Source organism: Sceloporus occidentalis, unplaced genomic scaffold, assembly GCF_023333645.1.
Source record: "Sceloporus occidentalis isolate IW3139 unplaced genomic scaffold, rSceOcc1.0.p SCAF_131, whole genome shotgun sequence".
Taxonomy (NCBI): Eukaryota; Metazoa; Chordata; class Lepidosauria; order Squamata; family Phrynosomatidae; genus Sceloporus; species Sceloporus occidentalis.
Window position 1 is genome coordinate 612,269 of NW_028317111.1, and position 24,501 is coordinate 636,769.

The following is a 24,501-nucleotide window of genomic DNA, read 5'->3' on the forward strand; positions in this document are numbered from 1 at the left end:
GTGTTTTTTGGGACTTTCAGTCTAATCCGCCTTCGGGGGGTAGTTGGTCAGATTCCGGCTGCACGTCCAAAGTGGAACGCAACAAAACCTTTTGCAGTTGCAACCATTTGACGTCCTTTGCGGTACTGATGTCCATAAACGTGGAGCCTTTGATTCTAATCGAGGAGATTACGTTGGTGGGGTTGGGGGTGTCCATCCTCTCTCTTTGCGTTTGTGTCTGCATTGAATGGGCCGTGTGGAAATCCGTCGTTAGAACCAACATCTCTTATTTCCGCCACATCTCGCTCGTCAACATCTCGTTGTCTTTAATGTTCGCCGACGTCTGCTTCTTGTCTTCTGCGTTTCCAGCCGTGAAGACGCAGAGATACATCTGCCTTTCCATCACTTTCTTGAATCAGTTCTTCTACTTGGCCCTGTTCTTCTGGACGTTCTGCCAAAGCATGATGCTCCTCCACCAGCTCCTCTTCGTTTTCCATCACCTCAGGAAGAAGGTTTATGTTTCTTTCGCGTATTTCATGGGATACTTTATTCCAGCCTTTATAGCCGCCGGTACTTTTTTGTACTTTAAACCTAAAGATACGTACATGCATGAAAAGGTTTGCTGGCTGAACCCTGAAAGTGGCGCCATCTACGCGTTTGCCATTCCGGCTGGATCGATCGTTGTGTTTAATTTCATTACGCTTATCGTCGTCATCGCTAAGTTGTCCCGACCCTCGGTGTCGGACGCCAACACTCCTGAAGACAGGGAAACGGCTAAGAGCATCCTGAAGGCTATCCTGGTGTTAACGCCGGTTTTTGGATTAACGTGGTCATTTGGATTCGCCCTGCTGACCGATCTTGATAATCTTACGAGACAGGTTTTCACGTATGGCTTCGCAGGAATGAACGCTTTTCAGGTTAGTAATGTAATGATCATGCTTTTCCTTTCCATAATACTTTATTTAGAATGTAATATGAACGCCTCGGAAGAGACCGGGAGTTTCAGGACAGACCTGATTTGGGATCAGATGGGTTAGAATAGCCATCTAGAAGGACGCTTAATGTAAATAATATAATAAGTTGGTAAGGGTCCATGTTTTGTTAATTTTAGGCCCACTTTTGCTTCCGATTTCCCTTTTAATTTATCCGGTTGACCTTGGGGTGGACACTGGGCATGTCAGGGGCACTTTTACTTGGCGGTCCGCACCCCCCTGGTCCTGGGGGCAGTTTGAAGCCTTTGCCTGCTGTGACCCTTGTAGTTACACTACTGTTTACCATATTTAATTGGGGGCTTATTGTTATTGTAGTCTAACCGTTCTTTTTTTATTTCTTTTTAAAGAATTTATTCTTGGTATATATCTTCCTTTTAAATATGCCCCCCCCCCCCGTACACGCCGTTATTAGACTTGTAGTTCATACACTTGGTCCTTGGAAATGTCAGCGGGATAGTTAGGTTACAGATATTTATAGGGTGCCCCCATAAAACTGTTACGAACCGAAAATGGCATTAATTAATACGCTGGTGCAGAATGAGAAGAGCTCGCAATCTGTGATAGATTTCAGGGCAAGTGATGTAAAAGCGAAATGCCGCTGTAATTCTGTATGGTACACATTATGACTTAAGAGCTCAACTAATTATTGTGAAGTCTACAAGGAGTCCGGAGCTTTCAGTGGAAAAGTCGTATGAGCTTTTGGGACCTCAAGACCTGAAGAAGAGAACTCCGAGGTCCCGAAAACTTTCTATCCCTTTTGTACGTTGGCCCAATGGAAGGTGTCAACGAACTAACTCGGTTATAAGTTGCTGAAGCTACCCGTTCTTCTATTGTGTGTCTATCGTTAATCGCATCGTGTGTGTTTCTTTCTATTACAGGGGTTCTTTATTTTGCTGACTTGTCTAACAGAAAGAAAGGTAAGTTGTTAAAGCGGCCCGGGACCCTCAAACTCAGGGACCACATGAAGTGGCACTTTCTGGGGCTTTGTTTGGCTCCACTATCCTTAGAAACACTAAGGGTTAATGAGATGCACAGGGGGGGGGGGTTTGTGTGGAAACTACAATTACAAAAAGATAAAATGTAATATTTCTCTAAATTTACATTTAGGTGCGGGAGGCGCTCTGCTCCAAGGTTTCCTCAACTGTACGTATAAGTTGCCACTTTTCTTTATTTCTGAGCAGTTTCTATTTTTTGTACTTAAAACCTTATCAAGTCTTATATTTTTATGGAAAGGCCGCCTGGCAAATAACTGGTGGGTCGGTGCCCTGCAGAAGTTACATTTAGCTGAATGCATCACATCCCTCCTTCAGGAAGAATGTATATTAAATAACTCAAGAGGGCTAGGGATACTCACAGGGTACTTTAATATACATTCTTTGAAAGTAGGGCTGTCAGAGACATTAAACTGTCCCTTTAAGTATTAAACTTGACCCATCAAACCATAGATATACAAAACCCTTCATTCAACAAACAGCAGCACGTGTTTTACGCGTTGCCTTGCTCTATACATTCTGAAAAGCAGTTTTAACGATAACACCCGTCGGAAAGTTAAGTAGACTTTTTATTATGTTTTTTTTTTTTCTATTGATTTGTTGACTCGTTTCATTGTGATTACAGCCAACCTCCACAACCACCGTGATGTCCGTCTCTGAGGCTCCAAGCAAAACAGGTTCCTCATTGAAGAAAGAAAAGTAGCGGTGAGCTCCCCTCACTTAATATTTAAACAAAAAAAAAGCCAAAATATCTGATTTCCTTGCTAGTTGGGATGCCGCGTTTGGCCAAACGCCGAGACGTTCTAAGCTCTAATATGCGAGGGACTCCTAGGGTCTCTTCTTCTAGATAAGCATTGAGAAATTATTTCGCTCTGTAGTGTTTTAACTGTGGCATCAAAACACAAAGGGAAGTAGAGGAGGAATAAGCAGATCAGCCAGCTATGGACTTGGTCTCCAACAATCCTTCGTGGCCAGTGCTGAAGGTGACACGAGAAGTGGACTTCTGTGCAGCCACCGGCACACTATGGACTCCTCCTTAATGGTCTGGGTCCCTGGGCCTGGATATGACGGATGGATCACTAATGGAGGAGCGTGTGCTGGTGGCTGCACATACCTGTCACGCATCTTCTGCATCCAGACCCTAGCGAGTGTTGTAGACAGCTGCCGTAGGCCCCTAGGGTAATCCTAGGACAAGTGCCAGTTTTGACACCTATCCAAGATGGCCCTGGGTATCTGATGTTAGACTTTTCATTGCTGTAATAACAGCTAGATTCACCGAGAACTGGGGGAAGGGGGCCCGGCTGTATTAAGTGGGTAGGGATCACTGTCCCGGTTATATCCGAAGGGCTGGGGAGTGGGTGTAATGTGAGAGGGTAGTGGAGGGGATCCCACCCAGAGATGGAACAGGGGGTTCATAACATAAGAGCCTGGCAAAAAAAAAAAATATTTCCTTTCTTCTTCTCAGAACCAAGCTGGAAATATGAAAAGCGGGGCGCAGCGGACCGCAGGCAACTAACACACGGCTAACAATAAAGAAACGGAAGAGGACTTCTCCTGGATACAAAAGATTCTAGATTAGGGTGTTTAACAGAAATGTCCGCAACAAGTCAATGGACTGCTGGTTGGAGGGGTTTATTCACTATACACAGAATGTTAGGAAACAGCCTAGATACACCCAAAATACAGACCTCTTTACTTAACCCTGCTTGGAGAAATCCTAATGTTAGTAGAACAACCTTTAAAGAGAGGAAAGAGGTCTACTGCTTCAAGTATGAATTATCTGTGTCTGCGAAACACTTCATTCACACACTTGTTATAAAATTAAATGAAGACTAAAGTGATGTTTGAATTGGTCAGCCTTCTCATGGTGTGTGTTTTTTAATTAGGATATATGTAGTAAATGTATATGGGGGGCTTACTGCCTCAGAGTCAATAGCCTCAAAGGAAATGTTCTTTGAAATGTTCTTCTTTTAGACCCTTTATAGAGACAGGAGATGATAAATACTTTAAACATGTCATGGAAAACAAAAAACACGAGTTTTAATTTCCACAGTGTCCACACATTTCTGCTTCAAAAAGCACGAGACTAGCCGTTTGTTCGTCCAGTGGGTGGCTTAGATGGTTAGCTGATGGGACAGCAGAAGACCCACAGGACTGCTAAAGATGGCAAGACCAACTTTTAGACGGGTCCTTCGTCAAACATTAGAATATACTTTGTCATTCTTGGAATGATCATCAGGATCACATTAGCCCGATTCAGGTAATATACAGGAAGATGGACAGGACGGCAAAATGTCCACAGAGCAGAAGGTCCAAACAAAGGGGGCTCCGCGAGATTACCGCATAAAAAAAACACGGTAACCCGAATCATTACATTCATTCTTTACGATCAGGAGGAGCAGGAGTGATTTCTGGTGAAAACCCTGAATATTGTCCCTGAAATTATATATTACGGTCTCGTCATTCTGTAGTTAAGAGAAGCAATGGTAATGGATGGAGAGAAGAGACCACCAAAGGCAAATCCAATGTTCTCAAAGCCAACAGAACACCAGCCACAAGGTGTAGGCGATTTAAGGCTCTGAGGGTTGTCACCATGAACATCACAGTATCCAGCGGCCACGAGTGAAAAATTGTCCTACCACCAATGTTAAATTGGAGCCGTGTGCTTACAATGAGTTTCTTCACCATTTGACTTACACATTATACAGGGCTTGGTGGAGAAACCTGCCAGCGTTGGTCCTTCAAGGAACCAGCCTTAGTGTCATTTACCCGTCCCACGTCCCCAAAACGATAAGGAAGACAACAGAGAAGGCTTGTGCATCCCTTTGTTTCTTAAAATATTTAATATAAATAGGGGAACACATTTAATTTTATTTTTCTGACCCATTTACTAGGATGATTTTACTTATCACTGGAGAGAACGTTTCTTTAAAGTGTTTATTTTATTGTTACATTAAATGAATATATATACAAATCATCTTTTAATATCATTTTATTATTGTGTATTAAGATATTTTTTTCCAGTTTTCATTTAACGATTAACAGATTTTCATCTTCTGCTCATTACCGCGAGGACGGTTATAGTGAGCGCGATGGTCCCCGCCGCTCCTCCGATCACCATTCCGAGAACGTTAGCGTGGAACTGCGCCGTCTCGCATCGCTCTCCCCTGTAAAAAAACGCCTGACTAGAAGAGCACCTGTAGGGGCAAATAACTGGTTAATACCCTCAACATTTCAAAATACCTCCAAAATCTTTATACTATCTCAACCTAATTCGCGGGAATATTCTGCCTCAGTCGATTAATCTACCGCTTTGACGCTCTGATACGTCATCGCAGGTTCAAAGGGATTGAGAAGAAGCGACGTGGGGTCAGGACAGGTGATTGAGTAACGACAAAGTACTCAAAAAAATTAAAACAGTCCTTAATTAAGTCTTCACATTTCTGAAACTATTATAAATCTTGAAAAACATAGAAACTTAATAGGAACAATTGATCAAGTCTGCGATTATGTTGAGAAATTCTAGCATTGTTTTTGTGCCGGTGACTAGTAAAGGAAACAGCCAAGGATTTAAGTAGCCATCTTGTCTAGTAGCTCTCAAAAGAAATGATTGCTAATGGAACCCAGGTCTACACCCCAACTTAAACGAAAGACTCGATGTTATCATGCTGAGGTAGCATGGAAGGGTCAGTAAGTGGCCACTGGGGTTGTCTAATTTAAAGAAGTGGTCACTAGAATCAGATTTTTTGGAGGTGGGGTACAATTCCAGGTATAACCCCAACCCTCAAAGTCAGACTTAGACATTCCTTCCATCCCTGGATCATTACTACGGCTCTCCTACAGCTTCTGATGCCGACCCCTTCGCCAGCATCTATTAGGCTGGAAAGGCCAATCCGTATCTTATCTATTTATATATAAAGATTTACCTGCAGCTGGCAATCCCCCTCTCCATGACACAGACGCCACCGTTCAGACACGGGTTTGGATCACATGCCTTGCTATCCAGGGGCATCAGCTGGACGGAGTAATCGTTCTGGTTGCCATTATTCTGTAGGGCTCGTTTCTTCCTTTCTGGAACAGCCTCTATGGCCGCCTCTTCGGCTGCGGGCTCAGGTCGCTGTCTGATAGGTACTTCAGTTTTTATCAGGTGTGTGAGATCTTTGGGGAAATAACATGTTCAAATTAAGCACGACAAAAATATTTATCCAGGTACCCGAAGGACACCACGGATGCCAGTATGGACCCACGCAAATATCCCCTGAAAGGTCTGAGGAACGTTAAATGGATTGCGAGCAAAAACATCTTTGGTTGTGGAACGTTAGCTAGAATGCAAAGACCTCTGGATCCGTCTTTGGAATGATAAATAGATAAATAGATGTCAAGTCCTTTAGAATAGGCTGCAGAATGTGTGGAAGTTTAGTGAGTATGATGGCTGGAGTGTCCCTTTAATAAAATTATACAATAGTCACGATGTAAGCAGCCTGTCTTTAAGTCTATTAGTAAACACTCACATGAAGCTGTTGGCCACCAAGTCACAGGCTTATCTTTTGCCCATAAGCCAAGCTGAGTCAACGTGTACTGTGACAAGTTCAACAACGTAGGTATTGCGCATGTTATACAGATAACGATGTGTCCCTGGATACAGGGTCACATGTCACTTGTATATATTGTGCTAGCCATTTTGTTAGCATGCGTACAAAGTGGAACTTTACCTTAAATGTGTTATGTCAGCACAGACATGATTATCACTTTGTGTCACTAGATAGATAGGTAAAATGTCGCCTATTCACCCAAGAGTACCAGTAAATACAACTAAACCTCGCACACCCAGATTTGGTAATCAAAGGAAATTGTTATACAAGGCATGGGCGTAGGAACCGGGGGGGGGACACAGATCCCCCCCAGTAACTCATTCCGGGCGGACTGATAATGAAGAAATCCCCCCCCAGGGCCGTAGAAACCCCCCCAATAGAAACGCCGCAAATGCGGCCCGCGAGACCTCGAGGTGCGGCCCGCGTAAGATCGGCAGCCAGGGCAACCGATCTTATGCGGTCCGCAGCTCGAGCCCTGCTACAACAAGAGCCCTGCTACTTACCTGTGGGAGGGTCTTCTGTACTGCACAGAGGAAGCGGAACCCAGCAGAGTTCACGTGACATCACATCACCTCTGTGCAGTACCAGAGAACGCAGAGGGAGGCTGCGCACCCTGCTGAAGTCTGTGAGCGGCATTAAGGGAGCTGCAGTGCAGGTAAGGGGGTGGGGAGGGTGTTTGAATCAGTATGTGTGAGTGAGGGAATGAATGAGTATATGAATGAATGAGTGTGTGTGTGATAGCATGGATGTGTAAGTGCTGGAACCTAGGCATGATGGGACTGTGATTGCTGTTAGCAATCACACTCCTATCATGCCAAGTCAGCCAGTACATGCTGAAACCTAGCTAGCTGCCCCCCTTGTGTATTGATGCTGCCAGCAATATGGGGTCTGCACATCACTTACAGCCACCCTGTACCAGCATGTACTGGCTGCCTGGGTATGATAGGAGTGTGATTGCTAGTGATTGATAGTGTGAGAAGGGAGGGTAGGGAGGGGGTAGATAGCGTTAGAAGGGAGGGTAGGGAGGGGGTAGATAGTAAGAAAGTGTGAGGGGGGGGAGAGGGGGTAGATAGTGTGAGAGATGGGGAGAAAGTGGGGATCTGATGGGGGAAAATGCTGCCCCCCCCAGATTTTTAGGGGTTCCTACGCTAACTAGGCCAACGTTTCCACCAATAAGGTCTTCATCGGGTTAAACCAGAGCAAGCGCATGTTGACCGGACCCCTTTTAGTAGGGAATTAATGGACTAAAGAAAATTCTGTGGAATGTGGGGGAAGGAATCTCACCTTGCGGGGGGCACTTCCAAAAATTATATTATGGCTGTGTTATATTAGACAATGACAGTAAGAGTCACTTAGCCCCTGTTCTATACATAGGAACACAGCATTTGCCAGCAAATAAGAACCGTTCGGCACATCTAGTCTGCCCCATCAAAGTTCTTGATGTGGTAAGTCGTAGACATTAGCTTTCTTTCCTCTGTTAATGTTACCTTTAGTTAAAACGTACCTGAAAATTCCACAAAGATGATCAGGTCATCATTTTTCAAAAAGCTCCTCCGCTTCAAATGGTCGTGGGTTATAAACGTGCTCCATCCATAATCTGCGGACCGGTTACAGTTGCAAGAGGGGTCATAAGGTCCCGTTAGAGAGGGTCGTTCCCAGCGCGAGATATTATTCATGGCTGTGGGAAAAAAATTAATCATAAAAGGATGACTAATACAAACACATGATTTCTAAATGAAGTCCAATCAGATGCTACCTGAACCTATATAAAATGTGTGATATATATATATATATATATATATATGCACCATACGTGTATTCTACATCAATCTATTCAATGCAGCGTATACATGCACGAATTCTGATCTGGATTATCCATGGTACATTGACCATGAAACTGCTGGCTAAGAGTGTTGAGAGTAGGAGTCTGGTTGTGGGTGGCAAAAATACCTACATACCAGGTGTGGATGCTAGGCATGAAAAGCAATGTACTAAATGGCCTGGGTAACCCCTGTGAAGGCAATAAATTGCCGTGGAGCTTTAGTGCGGAGTTTGGGGCGAGGATCCCTACACCAGGACAGGAAGCCAAGCGCTTCTCTCTGGGTTATTTCCCTAAACGTCCATTGGTGTCCCAGCAATGTCAGGACCTGGAAGGCTCACTTACATTCAATAACATGAGATGCTGCCGTAGTAAAGCTTCGGCTGGAGGACATCCTTAACGTGATATCCGGGTCCTGGTCGAGCACTGTGATCATAGCCTGTCTGTTAAGAGCAGGCCACTCTAAGACCGCGTCATCTTCTCCGCTGCACAGGTGGAAGGAAATCCCTGTGTAGCCCACATAAGAGGACTGGATTTGGCCATGAGGGTACAAGCCCACGCCAAAGCGGTAGCCCTCTGGACTGGTAAAGCAAGGGCTGGCAATGCGATCCCCTTTCACTGTGCTGGCCAGGACCTGGCTGAAATTGCGGACCACCCATGCTGCATTGGGGCACGCTGTTTCCATGAGAGTGATATCATCGATCAGAATCCCACCGCTGGTTGCTTTGTCATCACCCTGGACTCCTTGGAACACGTAGCGGAATTTCTTATCTGCGTTGAGGGTCACGTGTGCGATTTTCCAGTTGTGATCGTTATCACCTAAATAAGGAGGCAAAACAAACAAGTTATTCCTCTTCGGAACCTCTGGAGTAGCGCTGCACAGAGGTCGTAAGACTTCTTTGAGCCATGATAAGGTAGCCATTTCATTAAGGGGACTTTGCACAGACTGCCGCTTACAACCGTGATTTACGGAAACGGACTTGAAGAACGAGGCAAAGTTAATTATCTCCGCTTGTTTTGTTCTGATAATGCAGATATCTGAGCTTTTGCATCTCTGGTTGGGGTACTATGTGCTTCACATGGCACAAACTCAACGAAGTTCTGGCATGTGATAAGCTGTATCATTAAATGTCTAGCTGGGCTGCAGAGACAAAATGCCTTTAACTGCAACCCTTGCCAGGCTGTTCCTTCAAGAACCAGAAGAAAAATACCTCCAAGGCTTTGGGACTTCAAAGGTCTCTTCTTCAGAGAGAAAAAACACCATCTGAGGTCCTGAAAGCCCTTATGACTCTCAATCTTGACCCAAACTTGGCCCAATTAATGGCAAGCCATCCGACTAAAGACTCTAAAGAGCAGAATAATGATAGTACCCAGAATTGTATGAATTTTCTTCATCCTCCTGACGTTTCCGGTGCCGTCGTCTACACGGAGCCAGATAACAAGTTTATCCTGGGGGTTTCCATTCATCTTGTAGAAGAACTGAAGACACTGCTCTGTCCTCTTGGGGTAAAGAATCCTAGATTCAAGGAGGGCTGTGCGGCCGACTGGTCCAGAAATGGTGTCAAAGTGCATGAAATACCCAGATTCTGCAAACAGGAAACATGGCAAAGAAACGGAAATAATTAAAAGTGTTTTGCTGGCGTATACGTGGAACAACCTTCCAGCTGAAACGGTAGAGGTTAATACAGCGAGAGCATTTCAAGCCCGTAAGGTTTGAGGTTTTACAGCAGGTAGAACAATTGGGAGACTAGAAGGGCCCAACGGTTCCCATAAGATATCAGATTCTACGACGTTATTTAATAAAAAAAAGTGATTCTGGGGAAAGTTTGAAAAACAGCTTTATTCCTATTGCAGCCAACAGAATGTTCCTGAGGTTTCGAACATCTCAATGCTGGGGAATAAAAAACATGTTGTGTTCTATATCTTTTTGTTCTATGTCTGCTTGTCCAAAGTAGGGCCATAATACCGCAAGAAATGAAAGCAGTGTATACAAGATCAAGTTAGACCATTTGACCAATTTTTGTTGTTTAATGGTATCAAATATGGTTTGAATGCTATGGAGTCTTTCTTTTCTTAAAGTTTTTGCCCCATAATTTTATGTTTTCAGGCTGCTGCATATCAGCCGTTTGTATGAGTTCTCATTCTGTTATCTGACCCCAATCTACTAAACACCCCGACTCCTTATCATACTGCCTGTGGGGAACAATAGAATGGCTCAGTCTAGATTTCCCAGTCGGACACTCTGATTAATAAAAGTCTATAAAGAAACAGACATTAGCATTGCCATAAAGCATCAGCTCAGTGTTGGGTTTGAGCCGGGAAAGTCACCCAATATATCACACTTGACAGCAATGGCGGCCTCCAGACATTACTGTATACGGCGCTGGGGGTTATTACTGTATAGTGGGGGGTAATTACTGTATACAGTGCTGGGGGTTATTACTGTATAGTGGGGGGTAATTACTGTATACAGTGCTGGGGGTTATTACTGTATAGTGGGGGGTAATTACTGTATACAGTGCTGGGGGTTATTACTGTATAGTGGGGGGTAATTACTGTATACAGTGCTGGGGGTTATTACTGTATAGTGGGGGGTAATTACTGTATACAGTGCTGGGGGTTATTACTGTATAGTGGGGGGTAATTACTGTATACAGTGCTGGGGGTTATGCTCAAGGCAAATTTGTTTTCTTTGGTACTGTCACATTAATAAAGCTGTCAATCAAGTACCCAGCAAAATGATCTGCATGCGGCTGCTTAATCTTATGGTTGACACCAAAACCAAAATTCCTTTGACACAGGTGTAATCCGGGCGATTTCTGCGTCGGGTCCCAGCCGAGGCAGAGTTTATGGTTAATACCCCAGCACTGAAATATTTTTACAAGTCAACAAACATTAGCGGAGTTCATAGTGCACTTCTAGTTATGGACGTTATATAAACGGCTCAGGATGAAGAACTTCATGGCCTCAAATACATTTTTAATTTTCTACTTATCAAGAGAGACAAACAAGGCAATCTAACCTTTGTATGGGTAACAGCCTCAGAAACCTGTGTTCATGCCTGCAGTAAAGCCATAACATTTGGCCTTTGACTCGAGATTAGCCTTGCAGCGTAAACTAGAATGTATTGCCAGGCTGGGGCACGTGACTCCTTATTACCTCTGCAGCGGCCAACAAGCGTGTGATCCTCGGACGATCCCGAAACGCTGAGCTGATGGACCCAGTCGGCGTTATCGTTGGCTCCCTGCACCATGCCGCAGATGTTAATGTACTCAAAGGAGCACTGGTCCAAAAGGGTGTGAGAAGCCGCTGCAAATACAATACATAAAGGGTTTATCTGCTCTGAATGTACCTTCAGACGTCATGGAAGCCGCTGGATCATACATACTGCAGTTGTACATGCGGTTCAGGCGCTCCAAGTCCAGTTCGGATAAGTCGAGGCGCTGGCCGATGACGTTGTTGAACGCGGGTATCTTGGCGGTAATGGTGGGAACGCTCGCGTTCTTGTTGAAAGAGAAAGGGCCGTAGTGCATGACGGACTCGTAATCGTACGGGGTGTTTAAGTCGGTGATAAAGCTGTCGTCGTACTTATTAAAATTGTGCCCTAAGCCTGCGAAGACAAAATTTAACGGGGTGTGCATGTTACACAAAGCTTTGGCATACCTCCCAAGTGCCCCTGTTTGCCTGTCCCCCTTTAGAACCCGACCCCCCCCCCCCTTTCCTTTATTCCTCCCCTGATGCCCCTCTTTTCCAAGAGCTGAGAATGTTTGCTGGGTACGAGAGTATCACAGGTTTCTACGTCCCTAAATGTCTCAAGACATTGCAGACAATAAACCGTGTAAATAAAATTCATTATTCTTCTAAATATCACACTTTAAATGTTGTCTTTTAATAAAAGGGGAAGGGCATAGACAGCAGCACCGATCTCCTAACATATACAGCTCACCGGGCTGGGAAAAGCAGGTACGCTGGAGGGTATTGTTAAACCTGGGGGGTATGATGCTGGGAGTGTATTGTTAATACCGGGGGGTATTTTTAATACTGGGGGGTATGATGCTGGCAGTGTATTGTTAATACCGGGGGGTATTTTTAATACTGGGGGGGTATGATGCTGGCAGTGTATTGTTAATACCGGGGGTATAATACCGGGGGGTATTTTTAATACTGGGGGGTATGATGCTGGCAGTGTATTGTTAATACCGGGGGGTATTTTTAATACTGGGGGGTATGATGCTGGCAGTGTATTGTTAATACCGGGGGGTATTTTTAATACTGGGGGGGGTATGATGCTGGGAGTGTATTGTTAATACCGGGGGTATAATACCGGGGGGTATTTTTAATACTGGGGGGATATGATGCTGGGAGTGTATTGTTAATACCGGGGGTATAATACCGGGGGGTATTTTTAATACTGGGGGGATATGATGCTGGGAGTGTATTGTTAATACCGGGAGTATAATACCGGGGGGGGTATTTTTAATACTGGGGGGATATGATGCTGGGAGTGTATTGTTAATACCGGGGGTATAATACCGGGGGGGGTATTTTTAATACTGGGGGGATATGATGCTGGGAGTGTATTGTTAATACCGGGGGGGTATTTTTAATCAAGAAAGAAAGAAAGCTAGAACAGTGGAATGTCTGATCTGTTGGTCTACAAGAAGACAGAAAAAACATTGTCCCAAAGAACCAGAAAATTCCTTCTTCACTTCAAGGACAATCATACTTTGTCCCTGGATGAACGTTATCTCAGCTAAAGTTTAATTTTTATAACCCTGCATGCCTGGGTTCACTAGCAAGGCCATGGAACCTTAACTCGATTTGCTAAACAGACTCGCTTCACTCCTATGACCTTAAAGGGACAGTGCGGCTTCTCATGCTGCCGGATACAAGGGGGACTCTGATCTCCATGACCAGACTGCATGGAGGGGGGACACAAATATGAGGACGGTGTCCACGGAGGAGGCGACGGGGGGCAGAGCCCAAGGTAAACATATCACTCGATACAACTCTCATCGCATTGTCCACAGTACACATCGTGAAGTCACTTTAAATTGACCCAAAAATATCTCCTGAAGCGCGGGTTCTGACGATAACATTAAACTGACCTTCTGTGATTTCATTCCACCAAATCTCAACATAATCATCTCTGTCTGTCCGCGACTGCTCATGGTAAAACCCCAAAGCGTGAAGGATCTCGTGCTCCACGACAGCCTTATGGTCGCATCTGTCGCCAATCGAAAGATCCTGTCCGGCGGGCAGTTTACCGACCATGGACCAGCATCTGAAAACCCACGCATGAGAATCGAAGTTACGTTTACAGGACGTGTCTCCAACATAACCTGCAGCTCCTTCCGTCTCTGCTGCCTTGTTGCTCTCTACTAAGGGTGACAGGGTAAGACCTCATACCAAGGCAACGGAGAAGCAAAGCAATTACGAGGTACAAAACCTGCTGCACCCACCCTCTAGACCACCACGTGTTAGACTCCCGGGCCATGACATCATCCGAACAGGCGGAAATACGGGGGGAGACCCCCCCCAAGTTCACCAAACTCCAAAGTTTGGTCAGAATTGTCTCTCTAGATTCGTTACCGATGAATAATTGTAAACAGAGCAAGAACGTTTAAGGATTCCAATCCCTTACCCGCCAAACTTCTGAAAATGGATAAACGCGGGTTCTCCTTCGTAAGGCTTGAAATCGATACAAGATTTAAGACGGAAGATTTCAAAAGATTTGAGAATGACTCCTTTCGCATTTAGATCTGGAGCAAAAAAATTTATAAAAATAATAATAAAATGAAACAATAAAAAAAATAAATCACATTTTTAATATACATTTTAAGGCCAACTGCCTGTGGTTGTGCGAGGGGCTTCGGAGTTATATCCAAGCCCTTTCTCTCACACAGGCTCATCGCTTTGGATCACCGCCGTTTCCCAACCTGTTTTTTCTTAACATTGCCCCTACCATAAACTTATATATTATCCAAATACTTCAATAATTTAAAACTAAAGGACGTATATTTTACATTTTGGTATGAAGTGATTTTTGTAAACTTGAAGCCTACAAATAATAGCGATTACCTAGATTGTCGGCCAGTATGTAGGGAATCGGGAAGGTCCATCTGTAGGATTCATTACGGAGGGCATTGTGTGGGCTTCCCTGTAAGAAAGAAATCACAATGAATTTTGGTTTATATACAGTATTGTAAAAGTTTTAGGCAGGTATTAAAAAAAAAATGCCGACATATTAATAGTTTATTTTTATCATTTTACAAAATGCAAAGTGAATGAACAGAAGAAAAACCCTAAATCAAACCAATATTTGTTGACCACCCTCTTTCTTTCTTCTAGGTACATTCGCACACAGCTTTTTTAAGGACCTCGGCAGATCCCCCTGAGCTGCTTCTCTCTCTTCGCGTAATCTCCGACAGACTCGGTGATGCTGAGATCAGAGCTCCGTGGCTCATACCTTCACCTCCTGGACTCCCTGATCTTCTCTAGCTGAAGATTGTTCTCAATGACTTTGGCTGCATGTTTGAGGCCATCACACAGCTCCCTGATGGTATCACGTGATGGATAAGTATCTGCCCGCACTTCTCAGCTTTGAGGAGACCATTAATTCTGACTAAATCCACATTTCACAGAGCCAAACTTGCCAGGAACAGCCACCATGATTCACCGTTGCCTACAAACACTTATTCTTCAACCGTTTTCAGGCCCTTCAGCAAACAAACCGCCTTCTGCTGCAGTCAAATATTTCACATTTTGACTGATCAGTACAGAGCGCACCTGCGGCCATTTTTTCTCCCCCCCCCCCCCCCCCGTTCCTGGGTTTTCGTGAATATTTGAGCTGCTTGCCCTTGGAGGTTTGGCTTTTTGGCCACAAGACTTCCAAGATCAGACTTCTCCGCACAGTAAATGGATGTACCGGGGTCCCACTGATTGCAAAGTAAGTGTGATGCGTCTTTCACCTGCTGCATTGCGTGTCTCATTGTGTTTCTTTAAAAGAGTTTGGACAGAACATCTGGAAACCCCATACGTGCCTCGATATTTCTGCCTGGGAGAGGAGCCGTTGCAGTATCACCACCTTGTGTGTTGTTGCTGTGCTCAGTGTGTATGACTTTTGACATTAAACTTCTGTTACAGTTAATGATCGTGTTTCAACCTACATATTAAATTCGATCATCATTAGCACCTGTTTGGCATAATTGTTTAATTATACACCTAACAGAATCGCTGACTTTGTGCGAGCGTCCCCAGAAGAAATGATGCTGAATGGAGTCTCTTATTCTGACATTTCCCCTCCTTTTTAATGCATTTTCCTCCTCCATTTTCTTTATACACTAAACGTACTTACCGCCAGCTTGATATCTCCTTCAAACAAATTCTCTCCAGACTCTGAAATGACACAATGATTTTTAATATATCCAATAGGAACCCCTACTATGCTCTTATTAGTATCAGATTAAACACACGCTTATATAAATATTGTCTTTTCTTTTTTTCTTTCCAAACAGTTTTAGTTTTTCATAATAAAATGTTTTCAAAGCTGCAATTTAGATGTATGTATGAGTTCTTACTCTCTGGTAAACACTAGAATCATCCAGCTGGATTCTCATGAAACACTAATGAAAGTCTATGGAGGAAAGGACTTCATTAGCATCGCCATAAAGAATTAGCTCAGTGTTGGGTTTGAGCCAGGAAAGTCACCAAAAATATCACATGACTGACAACGGCCGCCACCAGGTCTGCAGATAAAGGGAGTTTATTGGAGCAAAATTAGATAGACTAAGTATTTCTCAATGTGGACCAACATTACAGTATGGGTGTTATATTACTGTATCCAGCACCAGGGGGTGTTATGACTCTATCCAGCGCCGGGGGTGTGTGTAATATCACTGTATGCAGCACTGGGGTTATAGTTGGGGGGGGGGGGGGGGAGTTTTCTTTGTTTAGGGATGGGTAAGGAAGGCCATGCTAATTTGTTGTGGTTACAGATACACAGAATAGTAACGGGGAATGTACGGTCATCATATACACATTAAACGTGTCTTTACCATGGGTACAATTTTGCATAAATTTAAATGTAAGGTATAAGAAACCCAGTTGCCGGTTCCGCCTGCCAGACGGAGGATGCTGGCAACGTTTTCTAAGCCCAAAAGTCAGCGGGTCCTGCTGCTTAGAAACAATTGGGGGTTTCCTGCAACCTCATTAGAAAATGTTTCATTTGACGAATTAAATGTATGAAGTAGCGCTATATGTGCTGATCAAAAGCGGTGCGCAGTCTCTTATCAACGAGTACAAGAGCCATAATCTATAATTATATTTTATTCATATATTTTACTATTTATGTTATTTTTATTTTTCCATTCTGTATATATGACTGCCCATTTTCAATGATTCTATACATGTATACATACATATTACATGTATGCATACATATTACATGTATACATACATTACTACTCCTATGGAAACTCATTTCTGATATTAAGGGGTCTGTTCAGGTAAGTGAAAGGCAGAATAACGAATGATCGCTCACCAAGGTTTATTTTAGGGATATCTTCTCTCAGTCCACCAGCGTCAATATCAACATCTGAAACAGCCAAAAGCAAAACAAAAATGTTAGGTATGTGACTCTATCCTTAAATAATAATAGGTATTAAAGAATGTCCCTGCTTAAAACCAGGTGTAAACCATGTACCACCTGTCCCCAAGCAGAAATCTTTGTAATGAGATAGAAGGTGTGGGCTCCTTCACTTACCGTTAATGTTTTGTCTGTTATTGATCTAAAAAAAAAAAAAAAGAAAAAAAAAAGAAGAAATATGATTTAATCCTTTAAAGATGGTCAAGTTTATATTTTAAGCTAGCAGCCACCACATAGCATCTGACGGAGCCATATTCCTTTCCCATGCATGTTTAAATTCCCTTCACCCTCTACCACTTCTGCTAGGAGACTGGTCCATTTACCCACCACTCTCTCTGTAAAGTAAAACTTCCTAACCTTACACCTAAGCCCTTAGTTTTAGATTCTGGCCGCTCGTACTAACATTTCTCGTCCTTTGAGGATCCGTACCGGTGGACGCATTACGGTCAAACTAGATCCATGCTACAAGAAGACCCTGGTAAAGGTAAAGACGTCCAGAAGGGCTGGGCTAGGTTTGGGTTTTTCCAACTGTTCTTGATGGCGTCCCGCGCCAGGAATGGTGTTCTAGTTCACCAACAACTGGAGCATTACAGATTTCAACCTCATGTTCTAGAACAGATCCTCTTAATCCGATCTCTTACATCGGCGCAGGTTTCAGGGCCTTACCGAATATGGTGCACCGTATCCACATAAAACAAGCAGGCACCCAATCCGCAGGAGTCCGATGGAGGCCATTGCTGCTGCTTGGAGAAGACAGACTGGACTGGACATCAGACTACGGTATTTAAAGGGCTTTCTTGAACTTTGCACGATTTATCAGGCCCTGGGTTAACCAGTACTTTGAATTTATCGCAGGAAATAATGCAGCAAGCCGGAATGTTGTGCACTCGGCACATTGTTATCTCCAGCGAGGGATCATAAAAACAAATGACCTGATCACGTTTATTGATGGGATTATGATTCAAGTCCGTATCCGAAGCCTAACGGGTTCAGCTTTAGCAGAGAGAGACGCCAAAGTAACTTCTATACCAGCTCATCATTCTCATAGCTGATTGTACGGTACATCGAACGGAGATTTTTGGTTTGTTTGCAGATGGGTGTCTCATGTCGAATCAGATCTATCCGTGGTTAATACGTTAAACGGTCTGGTGTCCCAAGCAAGAAAAGCCTAGTGGATCAATATTAAACAAAAAAAGGAAACCTTAGAAGCTGCAGCTCCATTGCTGCAGCATAATGCCCCTCTCTGCGTTCACGCTGTGACAGTGGCAGGAACGCTCTGGAACCCTCAATGAGCCACTGCTCAAGAAGACTGGTGGCTACTGGTAAGTAGGCACAGGTGCCTTAAAGCGCCAGGGCTACCCGGTCCTCACCAGTCTAGCCTTGGCGATGGGGAAGAGGAAAATGCATTTGAGGGGATTCTGCAGAATCCTTCCATGGGGAAGCGACATGAAACATTAAAAGGGACTTCCGCTATCAGATGTATTAAAGGGCATGCGAGAGCCGGAGTGTTGCTTTAAGTCAGAAACAAACCATATAAGTGTTTTATTAAAGAGCACTTTTGTTACCTGTCTGATGCGCCTGCGGCTCGCTCCTCTTCTTGTCCGTCTGTTCTCGTCAGACAGATGCCATAGGCAGGCTAATGCACATTCTCTAAATCCCATCGTCCCGAAGTGGCTGGATTTACCATTCATGCAGCAGAAGCAACTCTGTCGTTATTTAAGGACAGACGCGTTTCGGACCCAGCTACCTCTCCTCTTCCGTCCCGGGAGCTCAGGATGTTTGCTGGGCCAGAGGGTATCACAGCAGTCATCAGTCCTAAAAGTGACAATAATGGATTTTTAGATGAAGTTGTGTAAAGAAAACAATCCTTTTTCTCAATTCTTATTATTATCTTTTACTTATATAGCGCCAACAGTTTACATAGCGCTTAATACAATACATATATTCAAGGGGTCTGACAAGACGAGAATTGACAGACTAATCAAACCGATACATTAGGTGGAGAGGCTCGGCTAGCAAGCTTACAATCTAGAGGGAATGGGGTGAGGACAGACATAGGGAGCAGAGAAAGGTAAGGGGTAGTGTGGGGTGTATCAGTGACAGGGAAGTTATGGTGCGGCTTCTCTGAAGAAGTGGGTTTTGAGATGTTTCTTGAATGTCGGGAGGGAGGGTGGATGCTGAAGGTTCCTTGGAAGTAGATTCCAATCCCACTAGTGTCAGCCAAGCCCCCATATCAATCCCACTATTCTCAGTCGGCCACCCCCATATCAATCCCACTATTCTCAGTCAGCCGCCCCCATATCAATCCCACTATTCTCAGTCAGCCACCCCCATATCAATCCCACTATTCTCAGTCAGCCACCCCCATATCAATCCCACTATTCTCAGTCAGCCACCCCCATATCAATCCCACTATTCTCAGTCAGCTACCCCCATATCAATCCCACTACTCTCAATCAGCCACTCCCCCATATCAATCCCAGGGTTTTCAGTCAGCCACCCATATCAATCCCACTACTCTCAATCAGCCACCCCCCCCATATCAATCCCAGTGTTTTCAGTTAGCCACCCATATCAATCCCACTACTCTCAGTCACACACTCCTATCAATCCTACCACTTTCACACAATACCACCACCATCAATACCGCCAAAAAAAATCAGACGCTCGCTGCCATCCATCTCATCCCCGCCACGTCAATTCCCAGCACAACCAGTTCGCGCTCTGCCACACGGGACCCCCACCTTTCTCTCCCTACGCCCCCTCTATGATCCTGTAGCTTGAGCGAAGGTGCCGCGCGGTGACGTCATCTCCCAGAGCCGCCCGCGCGCTGCGTTCTTTCGCGCGTGTGTAGTTTTGCCGCGAAGGCCCTGAGTCGGATTGAAATATAACCGCCTCGAAATGTCCTCCATCTTCAGATTGGCGGCGCCAGGGTCTGCCGCTGCTGCACCTGAGGAAACGCTCCCGCCGGCGGCCTTGAGAATGGACTTTTTCTACCCCCATATTCAAGTGGGTGTGACGGAGCCCGTGCTTGTCACCCAGGTGCTGGACCCGCGGCGCGTTTTCTGCCAGCTGCGGAGTTTGTCTCATGAGGTACAGCGCCTTTCAGAGAGCATGCACCATTACTACGAGCTGCAGGCCGGATATGGCGATGCCAGCATGCAGCATTCCTTTATCCTTGGGCAACCATGTGCCTCTCGTGGCCCTGATGGATGTTGGTACCGCTCGCTATTGCAAGAGTACATACCTGACAGACGCCTCGCTGCGGTCATACATGTCGACTGGGGCCGCCGGGATGTCGTTCCCATGACCAGCTTGCGGTCCCTGTCCCCTGATTTTTTCCGGATGCCCGTTGTCACTTTCCCCTGCAGCTTGTATGGTGTGTCAGATAGGGGCTCGGGCTGGGATCCCGCGCAGGTCTTCGAGCTACGCTCCTTACTTTACGGAAGACAGCTTACCGCCAAGATTGAGTTTTACAATTCCTATGAGCATTTGTACGTCGTCAACCTGTTCGGAGACGACGGGTTCAACTTAAATCGCCTGTTTGACATGAGGGCTCACACTCTGAAGGTCTGCCAGGTGAACAAGCTGATGGCCGACGGCCCCGTTCCCGTGGAAGAAGTATGTGGCAACGGCAAAGCACGGGTAGCCGACGTTCCCAAGCAACGGTTTTATGTTCCCGTTACCCCTACGCAAGAGCTGAAGGTCGGTAAATTCTACGACGCCTTCGTGGAGTTCGTCTGCGACCCCTCTCGCTTCTGGATCAGGATTGCCGAAAACGCTTCAAACTATAGCAAAGTGGTGAACGGCGTCGCCCGCCTCTATTCCCAAGCGTCCAAACTGGATGGCATCATACCCAAGCCCCAGAGAGGACAACTGTGCTGCACCAAGTTCAAGGATAACCAGTATTACCGAGCCGAGGTGGTGGCCACTCACGAAAAGAAGGTCACCGTGTATTTCATTGACTATGGCAACTCAGAAACCGTGGACTGGTATAATGTGAAAGAGCTACCTGCCCAGTTCAGAGATATACCCGGCTCGGCTATATGTTGTTGCATGGCGGACATCCACCCCTTGGGTGAGGAATGGAGTTCTGAAGCTATTGTTGCCTTCAAAGTGGCTGTCGTGGATAAGAAACTCGTCATTTACATCGTTTCCAAAGAGTCCGATAACTGTACAGTGGAGGTTTTGGATCAATCCAGAATAGAAGAAAGAAGTATAGGCAAAGTCCTTGCCGACGCAGGACACGCAAAATTTGAAAGCCACGAGCCTGTCGACGAGCTCCCGAAGCTTATTACCGCTATGGCTATTGGAAAGGAGAGCGACGTTCAATTGAACGATGCGGTTTCTAGTAAAAAGTCCCATAAGACACGCCAGCGAGAGCCTGTACCCAATCGGGCAAAAGGAGACAGAGCCGAAAAGCCCATGTGCTCTCCCTTTGAAGATCAATTTTTTGAGCCCGGGGCTACCATAGAAGTGGTTGTATCGTCTGTTGATCATCCGGGTTTGTTTTGGTGCCAAAACGTTGCACACGCCTCAGACCTTAATCTCCTCATGAATAAAATACAGGAGTATTGCTCAAGCACGAGTTGTCCTTCCGATAGACGGTCATCTAGCTGTCTCGCAAGAAGCCCGAGTGACGGCCAGTGGTACAGAGCGTTTGTAACAGAGACACCCGTTTGCGCCTCTGATTCAGAAACTGTTGAAGTGCTGTATGTGGACTACGGAAGGAAAGAAATGGTTCCGGCAAGGGATCTCTGTTCGATAAAAAGTGAATTCTTTAACTTGAAAGCCCAAGCCTTCAGGTGCAGCTTGTATAACATTATCGCTCCTCTTGGCAAGGATCCGTTTTGTTGGGACGCAAAAGCAACCGGGCTCTTCAACGAGTTTGTGGAGGGTGCATCAGGAAAGTGTGTGCCGTTCTGCTGTATGTTTTTCGCTGTAGCGTCCATGGACGATGAGATGTTTAACATCGTGGACTTGTTCACTCCGTTTACCAGCGTATGCAATTTGTTAGTAGAACGAAGACATGCCACTCCTCTGTCTCACAAAAAGTTGGACCCGTCAGTGCAGCTTCATTCATACTTTTACTCCATGCACGATATTAAGATAGGCTGCGAGGAAGAGATTTACGTCACGCATACTAATCGCTCTCTGGAGTTTTACTGCCAGCTTTCCAGAAACGCCGGAACGGTTGACGAGATCTCATCCGTCGTTGCAAGGGCATCCAGCAAGGCACAGGATTCGAAAGCACCGCCGCCTCTCGGGCCATTGTGTCTCGCCAGATTTACAGACAAGCAGTGGTACCGTGGCTTTATCTATTCTAACTCTAGCAATCCAGAGGTTTTCTTTGTAGACTTTGGTAACACTGATAAGGTTAACGACAAAGACCTGCTGCCGATAAAACAAAACGAGTACGAGCTGCTGCTTTTTCCAATGCAAGCCATAAAGTGCTCTCTCTCCGACGTTCCTCCTAATGTTCCGGGTGATATTGTATCTTGGTTCGAGAAAACTGTTCTGGATAAACCGTTAAGAGCGATCGTTGTAGCCAAAGAGACAGACGGGAAGTTGATTGTTGAGCTGTACAGTGGCAACCGACAAATAAATACAAGTATCAAGTCAAAGTTAGGTTTGAGAAGCCAGAAAGACACCGCAAACGCTCTCCTGCACTCTGCATCTGACAACGTCCGAAACGGTGACACAAAGAAAAGAGCCTACAATGCAAGTAAAGGAGAAACCAGAGATCCCGGCCAAAAATTTTACCAGGTTAATTCCAAAAGAGACGAATCTAGATCTTTGCAAAGGGTTTCACGTAATGCTGCGCCGCGGCAGAAAGCGGACTCTGCAAAAGACAGAATGCTTTCTTCCGAAACCAAGCCCGTGTTAAGTAATAAATCGCCGCAGATGCGCTCTTTTGGGGACAAACTATACAAGGCAAGTCCTCCTCAGATAAAACTGAAAGATTTGCCCAAGAGAAACCTTTTTCCTGGATTACAGTTGCCCGTGTACGTTTCCCACATTAACTCGATATATGACTTCAGCGTGCAGATCGCACAAGACGCGGAGCTTTGTGAAATCTCCAAAATCCTAAACGAAACCAGCAAGCCGGAGAAAGTTTTCGAAAAAGACGTTCAAGCGGGGGACCTGGTTTGTGCTTTTTTTGCAGACGACGAGTTGAATTACAGAGCTGTCGTAACAGAAAAAAGTCCCGATGGGTTACATGTTGAATACGTGGATTACGGTAATACCTCGGTTGTGCCGGTTTCCAAAGTAGCCAGGCTTCCAGAGAAACTGCTATCGTACCCGGTGATGAGTTTTCATTGTACTCTAAACCAACAGAGTTTCGGCACCTCGAACGACGACGACCTGCTGCATAAATTTACCGAAAGAACAAACGATCTTCAGCTCTGCTGTGAGTTTCTGCGACAGTGCGGCGATAGGTGGGAAGTTCGCCTGAGCGATCAGCAGGGCTCCGTTACCGACTTTCTAACCTCGTCTGTGTCTGAAGAACCCCCGTCAGTCGAGCCCACGCATGACTTACCTGCGAACGATGCAGGGGATACAACTGAAAACGTTACCTCTAGAGACTCGTTTGTGTGGAACTTGCCGCAGCGCGGTGAAACTGTAGAAGTATACGTTAGTGCCGTTGACAGCCCTGAACATTTTTGGTGTCAGCTGACAACATCCGACGTCGATGGGTTAGCGGTTAAGGTCCAGGAGGCAGGGGAGCTGTCTATTGTAGACGATTGCTTTATTTCGGCCATAGAAGTTGGGTCCCCGTGTAATGTGATGTATAGCGATGACAATAACTGGTATAGGGCAGCCGTCACACGCATAGAAGCAGGACTCATAACTGTAAGATTTGTTGATTATGGCAACGAGGAGACTGTTAAGGCCGATCATGTACGGCAGCTTCCGAGCGCATTAACAACGATACCTGTTGTGGCGTTCCCGTGTTGCCTTGCGGGATTTAATCTTTCAGACGGATGCTGGAATTCAGATGCCAATACGTTTTTCTACAATAGAGTTACAGAAGATAGCTTGGAGATTACCGTCGTTGGAATTCAGCCGCCTGGAATAGGCAATATACCGATGGTGTCTGTGAGTGCAAAGTACAAAGGAGAGGATATTAATGAAGAGATGGGGCCGTTCTGGTGCGTTGGAACCGATCGTGGCACGAGTGCTTCGCTTACAGAGGGCACCAAAGCACGTTGCGATTCTTTAGAATTCGAAACTGTTTCTGACACCAGTTTACCGGACTCCGACACACCGGGCGACAACATTCAGGAAAACGTCGATCCTCAAGGAAATGATGAACAAGAAAAACAAGTCGCAGGAGACCGGGAGTGTTCAGGGCCATGGATCTCCTCTCAAGGGGAGGCAGCCATTGAAACAGGTGATGGTGAAGGTGGGTTTCACGCACTATAAATAATACTTTAGGGCTCCAGGCCACCGTTTGCGTTAACACAAGTCTCTTATT

At 45.3% G+C, this 24,501-nt stretch overlaps 2 protein-coding genes across 2 annotated transcripts in view; one reads left to right on the forward strand and one right to left on the reverse strand.

The window, feature by feature from the left end:
• Positions 1-5,012: 5,012 nt before the first annotated feature.
• Positions 5,013-17,462, reverse strand: MEP1A (meprin A subunit alpha). The gene is made up of 14 exons (XM_089499206.1): positions 17,451-17,462; positions 17,139-17,163; positions 16,917-16,970; positions 15,732-15,772; positions 14,456-14,534; positions 14,019-14,136; positions 13,483-13,658; positions 11,763-11,984; positions 11,534-11,683; positions 9,745-9,960; positions 8,720-9,193; positions 8,060-8,233; positions 5,890-6,121; positions 5,013-5,160 (listed from the first exon to the last, which is right to left on the reverse strand). Exons 1-14 carry the CDS (start codon positions 17,460-17,462, stop codon positions 5,013-5,015), a joined length of 2,121 nt encoding a protein of 706 aa, XP_089355332.1.
• Positions 17,463-19,922: 2,460 nt separating this feature from the next.
• The window catches only part of LOC149281478 (tudor domain-containing protein 6-like), a 34,191-nt gene continuing 29,612 nt past the window's right edge, over positions 19,923-24,501 (forward strand). The window contains exon 1 of the mRNA XM_089499207.1: positions 19,923-24,429. Coding sequence (XP_089355333.1) covers positions 19,923-24,429 — 4,507 coding nt within the window. The remainder of the gene's footprint in view (positions 24,430-24,501) is intronic.